Source organism: Callithrix jacchus, chromosome 9 (genome assembly GCF_049354715.1).
Source record: "Callithrix jacchus isolate 240 chromosome 9, calJac240_pri, whole genome shotgun sequence".
NCBI classification, from domain to species: Eukaryota; Metazoa; Chordata; class Mammalia; order Primates; family Cebidae; genus Callithrix; species Callithrix jacchus.
In genome coordinates, this window is record NC_133510.1 from 112,817,248 (window position 1) to 112,829,355 (window position 12,108).

The following is a 12,108-nucleotide window of genomic DNA, read 5'->3' on the forward strand; positions in this document are numbered from 1 at the left end:
TTCCCTCTTTTTGGATTATTTGGAATAGTTTCAGAAGGAATGGTAACAGTTCCTCTTTGTGTGTCTGGTAGAATTCGGCTGTGAACCCATCTGGACCTGGGCTTTTTCTGTGTGGTAGGCTCTTAATTGCTGCCTCGACTTCTGACCTTGTTATTGGTCTATTCATAGTTTCAGCTTCCTCCTGGTTTAGGCTTGGGAGGACACAAGAGTTCAGGAATTTATCATTTCTTCCAGGTTTACTAGTTTATGTGCAGAGAGTTGTTTGTAATATTCTCTGATGATGGTTTGAATTTCTGTGGAATCTGTGGTGATTTCCCCTTTATCATTTTTTATTGCATCTATTTGGTTGTTCTCTCTTTTCTTTTTAATCAATCTGGCTAGTGGTCTATCTATTTTGTTGATCTTTTCAAAAAACCAGCTCTTGGATTTATTGATTTTTTGAAGGGTTTTTCGTGTCTCTATCTCCTTCAGTTCAGCTCTGATCTTAGTTATTTCTTGTCTTCTGCTGGGTTTTGAGTTTTTTTGATCTTGCTCCTCTAGCTCTTTCAATTTTGACGATAGGGTGTCAATTTTGGATCTCTCCATTCTCCTCATATGGGCACTTATTGCTATATATTTTCCTCTAGAGACTGCTTTAAATGTGTCCCAGAGATTCTGGCATGTTGTGTCTTTGTTCTCATTGGTTTCGAAGAACTTCTTTTTTTCTGCCTTCATTTCATTGTTTATCCAGTCAACATTCAAGAGCCAGTTATTCAGTTTCCATGAAGCTGTGCAGTTCTGGGTTGGTTTCTGAATTCTGAGTTTTAACTTGATTGCACTATGGTCTGAGAGACTGTTTGTTATGATTTCAGTTGTTTTGCATTTGCTGAGGAGTGCTTTACTTCCAATTATGTGGTCAATTTTAGAGTAGGTATGATGTGGTGCTGAGAAGAATGTATATTCTGTGGATTTGGGGTGGAGAGTTCTGTAAATATCTATCAGGTTTGCTTGTTCCAGGTCTGAGTTCAAGCCCTGGATATCCTTGTTGATTTTCTGTCTGGTTGATCTGTCTAATATTGACAGTGGAGTGTTAAAGTCTCCCACTATTATTGTGTGGGAGTCTAAGTCTCTTTGTAAGTCATTAAGAACTTGCCTTATGTATCTGGGTGCTCCTGTATTGGGTCCATATATGTTTAGGATCATTAGCTCTTCTTGTTGTATTGATCCTTTTACCATTATGTAATGGCCTTCTTTGTCTCTTTTGATCTTTGTTGCTTTAAAGTCTATTTTATCAGACATGAGAATTGCAACTCCTGCTTTTTTTTTGCTCTCCATTTGCTTGGTAAATCTTCCATCCCTTTATTTTGAGCCTTTGTGTATCCTTGCATGTGAGATGGGTTTCCTGGATACAGCACACTGATGGGTTTTGGATTTTTATCCAATTTGCCAGTCTGTGTCTTTTGATTGGTGCATTTCGTCCATTTACATTTAGGGTTAATATTGTTATGTGTGAATTTGATACTGCCATTTTGATGCTAGCTGGCTGTTTTGCCTATTAGTTGTTGTAGATTCTTCATTATGTTGATGCTCTTTATCATTTAGTGTGATTTTGGAATGGCTGGTACTGGTTGTTCCTTTCTATGTGTAGTGCCTCTTTCAGGAGCTCTTGTAAAGCAGGCCTGGTGGTGACAAACTCTTGAGTACTTTCTTGTTCACAAAGGATTTTATTTTTCCTTCACTTCTGAAGCTCAGTTTGGCTGGATATGAAATTCTGGGTTGAAAGTTCTTTTCTTTAAGGATGTTGAATATTGGCCCCCACTCTCTTCTGGCTTGTAGTGTTTCCGCCGAGAGATCTGCTGTGAGTCTGATGGGCTTCCCTTTGTGGGTGACCCGACTTTTCTCTCTGGCTGCCCTTAGTATTTTCTCCTTTATTTCAACCTTGTTGAATCTGACGATTATGTGCCTTGGGGTTGCTCTTCTTGCGGAATATCTTTGTGGTGTTCTCTGTATTTCCTGCATTTGAGTGTTGGCCTGTCTTGCTAGGTGGGGGAAATTTTCCTGGATAATGTCCTGAAGAGTATTTTCCAGCTTGGATTCATTCTCTTCGTCACTTTCTGGTACACCTATCAAACGTAGGTTAGGTCTCTTCACATAGTCCCACATTTCTTGGAGACTTTGTTCATTCCTTTTTGCGCTTTTTTCTCTGATCTTGGTTTCTCGTTTTATTTCATTGAGTTGATCTTCGACTTCTGATATTCTTTCTTCTGCTTGGTCAATTTGGCTGTTGAAACTTGTGCATGCTTCGCGAAGTTCTCGTATTGTGTTTTTCAGCTCCTTTAATTAATTCATATTCCTCTCTAAGTTATCCATTCTTGTTATCATTTCCTCGAATCTTTTTTCAAATCTTTTTTCAAGGTTCTTAGTTTCTTTGCATTGATTTAAAACATGTTCTTTTAGCTCACAAAAGTTTCTCATTATCCACCTTCTGAAGTCTAATTCCGTCATTTCATCACAGTCATTCTCCGTCCAGCTTTGTTCCCTTGCTGGTGAGGAGTTTTGGTCCTTTCTAGGAGGCATGGTGTTCTGGTTTCGGGTGTTTTCCTCCTTTTTGCGCTGGTTTCTTCCCATCTTTGTGGATTTATCCACCTGTCGTCTGTGTAGTTGCTGACTTTTCGATTGGGTCTCTGAGTGGACGCCCAGATTGTTGATGATGAAGTATTTCTGTTACTTGGTTTTCCTTCTACCAGTCTAGCCCCTCCACTGTATGACTGTTGAGGTCCACTCCAGGCCCTGCTTGTCTGGGGTACACCTATAGCAGCTGTGGAACAGTGAGGGATGCTACCAGTTTCTTTTTCTGCTATCTTTGTCCCAGAATGATGCCTGCCAAATGTCAGTCTTTTGGATATAGAGGGGTCAGGGAGCTGCTTGAGGAGATAGTCTGTACTTTATAGGAGCTCAAGTGCTGAGCTGTGAGCTCTGTTGTTCATTCAGGGCTGTTAGGCTGCTACGTTTAATTCTGCTGCAGCAGAACTCATAAAAAAAAAACCTTTTTTTCTCAGATGCTTTGTCTTGGGGGGTTAGGGCTTTCTTTGTGAGTGTCCGTTGTGCTGTCCTGCCTAGCTAGGAGGCAGTCTAGTCACTATTTGCCTGCCGAGGCTCCGCCCTGCTGGTGTGAGGTTCGCCCTGTTGCTACAGGCTCTGCCCTGCTGCCACAGGCTACGCCCTGTGGCGGAGTCTCTCTGTTGTGGCAGGTTGCCTCAGCAACAGCAGGCTGCATCAGCAATGGGCATGTACCTCAGTAGGGGCGGATTGCCTCGGTAATGGTGGACGCCCCTCCCCCACGGAGCTGCACCATCCTGGGTTCAGCTGTGTCCGCACCCAGAGCGTTTAGAATCGCCATTTTGTTTGTACCACTGTGCTACCCCAAACGCTGTTTCCCTGGAATCTCCTGGCCTGGCTCACTGTCCAAGTCCCGTTCAGTCTCAAGTTCAGCCCTCTCAAGTCTCAGATTGCCGGTTCAACAGGGCACCCGGACCGGTGCGCTTTGTGTGGAGCGCTGTGGAGCGCCGCTGTGCTACAGCGCCGGCCGCCGGCTGCACCAGCCAAAACCTCTGCCTGGCGTCCTGCGTCTCTTTTATACCTGGGAATGTCCCCATTCTGTGGGCAACAAAGATCCGTCTGGAAATGCGGCCCTGACTCACCCTCCACGCATTCACCAAGAGCTTCAATCCTGGGTTGTTCTCACCGCGCCATCTTGCCCGACTCCATTGTTGATGGTAGTGGCTGCTGCCATCAAGCTGGCTGCAGCATGGCAGCATGGCTGGGGCTGCACACTCCACGGAGCCAGTGGGAGCCCTATCTCTTCTGAATTGGGACAGGAGCTCTTTGTGCTGCTGCAGCTGCCAAAACCGAGGCTGCAGACCCAGGTCTCCTGCTTCAGGAGGGCAGGGCTACAGCCGCCCAAACTGCAGCTGTGGATTTGAGGCTCCCTGTGCTCTTGAAGGAGCTGGGAAGAGGCAGGATCTGCCCTCTTGGGTGCAGCTGCAGCCACTGGACCTGTGACTGCAGACTTGGGCCTCCCACTCCATGAAGCAGGCAGGAACCAGGGACAAGTGGGAGCCCTTCCTCTTCTGAGTTGGCAGGGCAGCAGCTCCTGGGTATAGCTGTGGCTTCCTCCCAGGCACAGGACCCAGGCACCTCTGCAGCCTGCAAGCTTGAGCACCCCAGAAAGGACCTCCCAGTCTCTGCAGGCTCACGGGTGTCTGCTCCCACTGCCTGGCCTCTCTTGGCTCCCAACATCTGCTCCTATCTCACAGCAGGGTTGGGGCCAAGCCCTGGGGCCATGAATGGCAGTGGGAGGCAGATAGTCCTGGGTGGAAGTGAGCAGGGTCCCCAGTAGGGCCCGACCTACAGGCCAGGGAGGGCTTGAAGGCTGGGGACCAGGCTGCCAGTCCTGCAGACTGGAGTGGGAACTCATGGTACCTCTTCTAGGCCTGCCCATGGCTACCCATGGACCAATTGGCATGCACTTCCTCCCCTCTGAGGCCCACAAATGCCCTAGGCTCAGCAAGAGGATGGCCTGAGGACAGAGAGGGCAGACAGATGACACCAGGACAACCAGCTGCAGAGAGGAGTGGTCTCTCTGCTGATAGCTGCAGATGATGGGATGACCAGTTGCAGAAAGGAATAGTACCCTCTCCATTGAGAGCTGCATAGACAACCTGTAGGGAGAGAGGAGCTACCCTCTCTACTAAAAGCTTCAGAGACCTACAGAGACATCCAAATGACTTGCCTGCATGGAGCAGCCATCCTCTCCAGGGCCTCCTCTCTGCTGACAGCTGAACACTTGAGGGGACGACCTGCCTACAGAGAGGAGCTGTTCTAACACTAAATAAACATCTTCTTCACCATTCACTTGTCTGCGTACCTCATTTTTCCTGGATGCAGAACAAGAACTCAGGCAAAGGCACTGCGGTCACAGAGGTTTCTGGCCAGAAAAATTGACACCCCAGAGATCCTGTAACATTGTGACTTCGCTGGAGGCTGGGAAGCATGCCCTGGTGGTGAAGAGGAATAAGGAGCACGACAACCACAGATACATGTCTCCCCTCAGATGCCAGGCTCGGCCTCCTGGGCTGTAAACTTCCTCATCTGAAAAATGGGAAGAAACACTCACTTCATCCAGCTGTAGAGAGGATGAAATAAATGAACATGTGCCAAGAACTCAGCACAGTGCCTGGTGCATAGAAAATGTCAGCTAAAATTATAATGGTAACTACACATGGCTCTCCTACACTAAAACATGTTTAAAAGCAGAAGCTGAGGAGCTGTGTGATGGGAAAGATCTGGAAAGGGTCTACAGCAGAGCTTCACAGTGTGGTCCATTGAACCTGTTAGAAATGCCTACCTGGGCCCCGCCCCAGAGCTGCTGAATCATACTATGGGGGCCTGGCCTGGTGAGCCCGCCAGGTTCCGGGAGGCCTGCCGCTGGCTCTTTTGAGCCTCCCTGCCTGAGAAGGTTGCTCTGGGTATGAGCTGTATAAGCTACTGGTCCTAAGCTGCACAGACATCCCCTGGACAAATGGGATCACAGCGAAGACGCAGCATCTTTCCGACTTCTCACTTGGAAAAGCACTTGTGGTGTTCGGGCCCTACCCTGCCTTTCTCCCATTTGAGAGAAGAGTCCCAAGTCACCTAACCAGAGGACAATCAGTGGTGATCATGGGCAGCCCTGATGAACCCTGACACAAATCTATACCAGTTCCCCCTAGGAAGCTGCACAGGGGACCTTTCTATGAAAATTTAAAAAAAGGCCAGTGTTGTTAAGACAATGAACTCATTCCAGGACCCCATCACCTGTTAGGAAGAAGGGAGGGCATCTGTGCTGGGCTGGCTTTCACTACATTAAAAAAAATTAAACGTAGGTGCCGGGTGAAGTGGCTCATGTTTGTAATCCCAGCACTTTGGGAGCCTGAGGCAGGTGTATCACTCGAGGCCAGGAGTTTACGCCAGCCTCAGTAACATGGCGAGACCCCCTCTCTACTAAAAATACAAAAAATTAGCCAGGGGTGGTGTCGCATGCCTGTAATCCCAGCTACTTGGGAGGCTGAGGCATGAGAATCACTTCAACCCCAGAGATGGAGGTTGCAGCAAGCTGAGATTGCACCACTGCACTCCAGCATGGGTGACAGAGGAAGACACTCTCTCTAAAAGAAAAAAAGTTAAACTTAGGGAGTAAATACACTATCATAAGATGCATGCAACTAATATCTTAATCCAGAGTTTAAAGAAAGCTATTTGCTAAGCACAGAGGAAGAAAAAGATCATCATTACAGTAAAAGTGCTGGATCCCCAAAGCTATGAAACACTGCATCTCACTAATGATGGCGTCATGGGAGAACTTTCTCAGACCTTTTACAGAGTATCTAGAAACATCAACTCATTGATGGGGAGCACAGCATTACCACAAAAACACGTGTAGAGCCTGTTTATTGCATAACTAGCAGGCACAAATTCCAAAACGATTTTACAACACTTAAAGGGCACAATAATTACAGGAATACAATGTACAATAAAAAGTACAGAATAATGAGTGACAAGGATCAAACATGTTGGAATAAAAGGCATCTCAGTTTTTCTATGCAGCATTTTCTTTTCTAAGAACACATGTTACCTTCAACCAGGAGAAGGAAAGAAAGAAAATTATACTATTAGAAAGCTCATGGGTGCCACTGAGGACAAAAACAGGCGAGTTTTGCTCTCAGTTCCGCAACTGAATCGCTGGAGGAGCCCTGCACAGCTCCTGAGTTGTGCGTTTAGAGTTCCGATTACATGAAATGCTGTGTTTGATCTTTGGGCCCAATTCAATGTTCTTTGGCAAATAAGAACTATTTGCATTCCAAGGCAGATGACGATTTCTGTGAAAGGAGCTTGGGGTAGAGCTTTTTCCTTCTGTTCAGCCAAGTGCCAGTTTCATAAAGTGCACCTCTGCCCTATTGGCTTCGGGGGAAGGGTGGCATACGGGGAGGAAGGGATCACTGAGAATACAGGGTAAAAAAATGACGTTACCGAACTCAGACATTGCTAGTGCAAGGTATGGAATCCATGTGCAAAAGGTGGCTGGAACAAATGTTCAGACAAGGTGCGATTTGCCAACAGGAGCAGAGAATTCTGACACCAGATCTCAGATGAGGCTAAGGAAATGTGCGGGGCACGTACGGAGAGGACAATTGCAGCCCTCCACTGGCTGCGTGACTCCACCAGCTGTGGTGGGCCGGCGGAAGGACTTCTGTTCAGAGTTTTGGCACCGGAGGCTAGCTGAGCACTCTTCTGAGATATTCTTACAACTGGAAATGCTTTGTTGGTCCCCATGTTCCTTGACTTTCTCTAGGGCCATAAAGACAACATCCTCTATTGCAGGTCCTCAAACATTCCAAGGAAAACACTGCTTCACCTCCTGCAGACAGCTCATCTTCCAGAGGCCTCTACAGAAGCCTGTCCTCCCTGGGACAGCAGGGGCAGGGGTTGGCAAGAAAAAGGAGGGTCAGCTAAGTACACGAAATCTGCAGAAAAGGCTATCAGATGGTGCCTGAACTTAAGGTAGCATGTGCCCTTCTAGAAGGCATCCCCAGAGCATCCAACAGCAATGTGGCACTTAGGGCTGTGCGACAAACAAGTGGAAGAGTCTTTTGGAGCTGTGGACCCTTTTCCCATGCTACTCACAGTGTAGCAAAATGCGACAAAAGCACCCACACACGGTGACTTGGTAAAGCAAGCACCGCTGGGGTGCTACTTTCATGACAGCATACGGTCAAGCTATAAAGGTGTGCGTGAATCAGTCCTGTGAAAATAGAGGCTTAGTTATTAGGCTGTATTGAGGCAACTTGTACTTTCTTGTGTCTTCTTCATGTGAATGAAGGACCACCATGGGACAGAACATACGGGTAAAAACAGGAGTGACAGCAACGTAACGCACAGAGTAGGCCGGCTCCCTTATGGGTAAGGCTCAGAGCCTGCTCCAGGCGTGTCCGGGGAAGCCAGGCCCTCACACTGCACAGCTTACAGGGCCCTGGGGCTATGAGCTGGCAGCCTGGAGGCTACAGCTCACCTGCACATGGTCTCTGAAAATGTTCAAAATGGTTGCCAACATTTATAAATGGAGAGATGGCACCAAAAAAAAAAAAAAAAAATCTAGGTTTCTTGTCTCTTGAAAAACCAAAGCTGTGGCCGCCCTAGGCCCACTTTTCCACATGGCAACAGGAGTGGAGCTGGTGGCTACTGCCCCTACTGGGTAGGCCATGGGCTCCCCTTAGTCCCATCTGTCCCACTGCCGTGTACCTGGTTCCCTTCACTCGTCCACAGCACCAGCCCTAGATCAGGGTTTGAACCACACACACAGAACAGCTGCAGTAAGCAGGAACAGGAAGATGCTTTAACATTCAGAAGAAAAAGGGGCTTTTTAGTAACTAAAAAACAATCTGAGCATGTTCCAGCACTTACACCTTACTCTTTCAGAGCTTTGGGGCAGCAGGCAGCCAGCTGGAGCATACTCTCTAGGGGACTATAGAAAGTTGATGTCTAATTTTTAAGTACTCGTGAGGTGATGGAGGAGACACTAAGTCAGATGATTGCATACAATACATCTTTCCTTACAAGAAGTCCTTAAAGATGATGAAGAATGCGAAGCAACTCATGTGAGCAAGCTGTAAGTGGTTAGAGACGCAAGCTAACTGGATGAAAGGTACAATACAACGTCAGGGAGTAGATGATTTTTTCTTACTACATTTCATGGCAGTGATTCCTGAATGGGTGGCACAAAATTAGTTCTGGCTTGTTAGACTAACACTTCTCTTTGCTGCAGGTTTTGAACAAACTGTTTGGCTTATAGGGGTGAGGGAGAGCACCTGACAATGGGTGGTGGTGTGGGTGGAGCTCCTACCCTGATCATGGCTTCATGAGACGTGCTGTAGCAGGTGAATGCTTTATCTCATTCCATGGAGCCTTCAAGATGACAATAAAATGTCGAGATAGGAGCTTGAGATAACAAAATTAAATGATAGAACATGTAACAGGGTAAAACAGAAGAAATTCATTGTTTCTGTAATTGATCCTACAGGATCAATTCATTGTTTCCTCCCAAGAGAGACTGTGACACTAGTTTTAAAAAATGGCAAAGTCCTTTCTCTACAGACATGCTTGGAGATACCCCAAACTTAACTATTCTGAAGTAGGCTGGGAAATTCACTTATTACATGATGCTTGGTAGGAAACAAATGATTTTTTTTTTTAGCCAAACTCTCTCAAGAAAATGTTTTACAAAAAATCTCATTTATAGTTTTAGGCATAGGCAGGGAGTTTTAAGGGACGGAAAAGTTTTCACAAATTTCAGACAATGAAACTATACTTTTGGATGTATGTGATCAACTCAACAGTTGACAACACAGCCAAACATCAGAAACTAAATTGGCAAATAGGCACAAAATAAGGCAAGTGGGTTAAATTAATAGTTGAAAATTTGTTAGAAAACATGCAAAAATAATACTGAGTTTTCTTTTAAAAAGTTTTAAACCGTCATTAAATGTTTCTTTTTGTAGAAATCTGAAGAGTTCTGTATCTGAATTTGAAATTGGACTTTAAAAAGCCTAGAAAACCAAGGAGGCGGCGCCCTGCCTGTGTCAGTTGTTGTTTTCTTTGGTGGTGATGGTGACCAGCTGCTTGGCAGCCTTGGCGATGTCGTACGCACACTGGATGACCTGCTGCGTGACCAGCTGGACGTCTGTGGGTGAACCTGGGTCCCCCGGGAGGGTCTTCTTGCACTCTGACTGCAGTCGGTAGGCACTGGATGTCAGTAAACGAAGGGAAGTCCTCACCATGTCAGACTTGGGTTTCTAAAAGGAAAAAGATAGCTGTTCACCCTGAAATGCAGGACAGACGTCCAAGAGCAGGGGATGAACTTTCTTTCAAAGCAAACCAAGCCAGAGTGGAAGGCAGTTTGGTCCTGCCCTTTCTCAATGGGGTTACTTTACACACTCCAAGCTTCGCAGCTCACAGCGTAAGAGATGCTGAAATATTCTGATTCAAAGATCAAAGTACACGCAGGGTAATTTTAGTAGTATGTACTATTTTGAGGTAGTTCTTCAAAAATATTAGTCCATGTGGATAAAATATTCCAGAAAATCCTATAAATTTAAAAATTTAAAAATTTGCCTTTTAGCACATGATTTGTACATCCTTGTCTGATTAAATCAACATTCATGTAAAAGAAAAAGATTTCAAAGCTCTATATGACTGCAAATTTTAAAACTTCATGTGCTACAAAAAGGCTAATATAATATATAGGTCATAAAGAAATTTCTTGCTATTTATTTAAAAGGATTTAAACCAAGCAAGTAGGAAGTGACTTACTTTGGGGAATAATGCTGCCATTTCTGTAACAGCTACGTGTATCCTCTCTGAGCAGGGAATATAACTGCAACAATATAGAAGTTATTCAATCACAGTAAAAATGCTTCAGAGGCAAAGAGTACTCAAGTGTTAGAACAGCTTCTGTTTACATTCCCTTAATGAAGGGGCTGGGGCTCCAGCCAGCCGGCTGTGCATCCCACATCAGCAGAGGGTGCACAGTTATAAAGCAGGGCTCCCATTGCTTCCTGGAAGTTCAATCTGATGAAAAGGCTCCAGGTATGAAATACGGCAACATAACACTCCTGGCCAGGTGAGGCCACACGACAGTACAGAAACATAATTCACCCTCCTCACATCAGTCATTTACTTCTCATGTGTTTCATTGTCCTAATTTCCAGAAAGAGAAAAAATTTCCATGCAAAAGGCCACAAAAATAAAAAATAAAGCACTGAAAACATTCCTTAAAATTATAATTGGAGCCTCTCAAGTAGCTAGAACTTCAGGCATGTGCCGCCATGCCTGGCTGATTTTTAAATATCTTTTTGTAGAGATGGAGTCCCACCCACTATGTTGCCCAGCCTTGTCTTGAACTTCTGGATTCAAGTGATTCTCTTGCCTTAGCCTCTAAAGTGCTGGGATTACAGGTGTGAGCCATGGTGTCTGGCCCTTTCCTCATTTTTTAAACCATGAAGTTGGCTTCTGAATAGATTGTCATAAGGAACTTATGTACTTCCCCTTTGTAATAAATCTAGTTTCAAAACTATTTTAATTAAAATTGTTGGCTGGGTGTGGTGGCTCATGCCTGTAATCCCAGTACTTTGGGAGGCCGAGGTGGGTGGATCACCTGAGGTCAGGAGTTCGAGACCAGCCTAGTCATTATGGTGAAGCCCCATCTCTACTAAAAGTACACGGGTGTGGTGGTGCACGCCTATAGTCCCAGCTACTCAGGAGGCTGAGGCAGGAGAAGTGCTTGAACCCAGGAAGCGGAGGTTGCAGTGAGCCAAGATCATGCCACTGCACTCTAGTCTGGGGGACAAGAGTGAGCTTCTGTCTCAAAAAAAAAAAAAAAAAAAAAAAGTGCTTACATTTTAAATTAAACCGTTACATTTCAATAAAATGGTTTATATTATCCAAAAAATGCCTCCATGGGAAATCCTGACTTTTACCTTTGTGAGCAATTAGAATCATAAACCATGTAATAACACTAATTCCAATGCATAAGGAGTTATTTAACTTGTAATATTGATGGGGCAACAACCCAGCTGCTCACACAGATTTCAGAAAGGGAAAAAAGCAATGTCCACAGCTACCACTTGTATCATGCATATTAACAAACTGTGTGTCTGTTCATATCATAGTGACTGAGAACCACACTGCAGAGTTTTATATTCTGTTGGTTATGGTTTCATTTTTGAGAAATACGATTCACCCTTTCCTCTTGCTACACAGAGAGGGAATCTTTCCTAAGGCCATTTCTCAAAAGCTCATTCATTATGAATTATTTTGGGAAGTCCTCGACAAGATAGAAAAGCAAACACACCCAGATTAATGAGGAAGCCTCCTCCTCTAATAGAAGGAGTCCATGTTCACAACTTCACATTGGTATCTTTCCTCAAAAAGGTTTTCATGCACATATGTCATAATCCCTGAATTGTATGTGTGTCTGTGTGAGGACAGGAGTGAAGCTGGAGGCTCAGGAGACAAGACCAGATTTCAGGAATGTCA

General features: G+C 45.2%; 1 protein-coding gene across 16 annotated transcripts in view; it reads right to left on the minus strand.

The window, feature by feature from the left end:
* Positions 1-6,439: 6,439 nt before the first annotated feature.
* GIT2 (GIT ArfGAP 2) overlaps positions 6,440-12,108 on the minus strand; it is a 68,285-nt gene continuing 62,616 nt past the window's right edge. For all 16 annotated transcript variants that reach the window (XM_078337241.1, XM_078337239.1, XM_009004597.5 and 13 more), the window contains 2 exons: positions 10,384-10,447; positions 6,440-9,866 (listed from right to left, as the gene is read on the minus strand). In XM_078337241.1, coding sequence (XP_078193367.1) covers positions 9,654-9,866; positions 10,384-10,447 — 277 coding nt within the window. In that variant the 3' untranslated portion in view covers positions 6,440-9,653. The remainder of the gene's footprint in view (positions 9,867-10,383; positions 10,448-12,108) is intronic.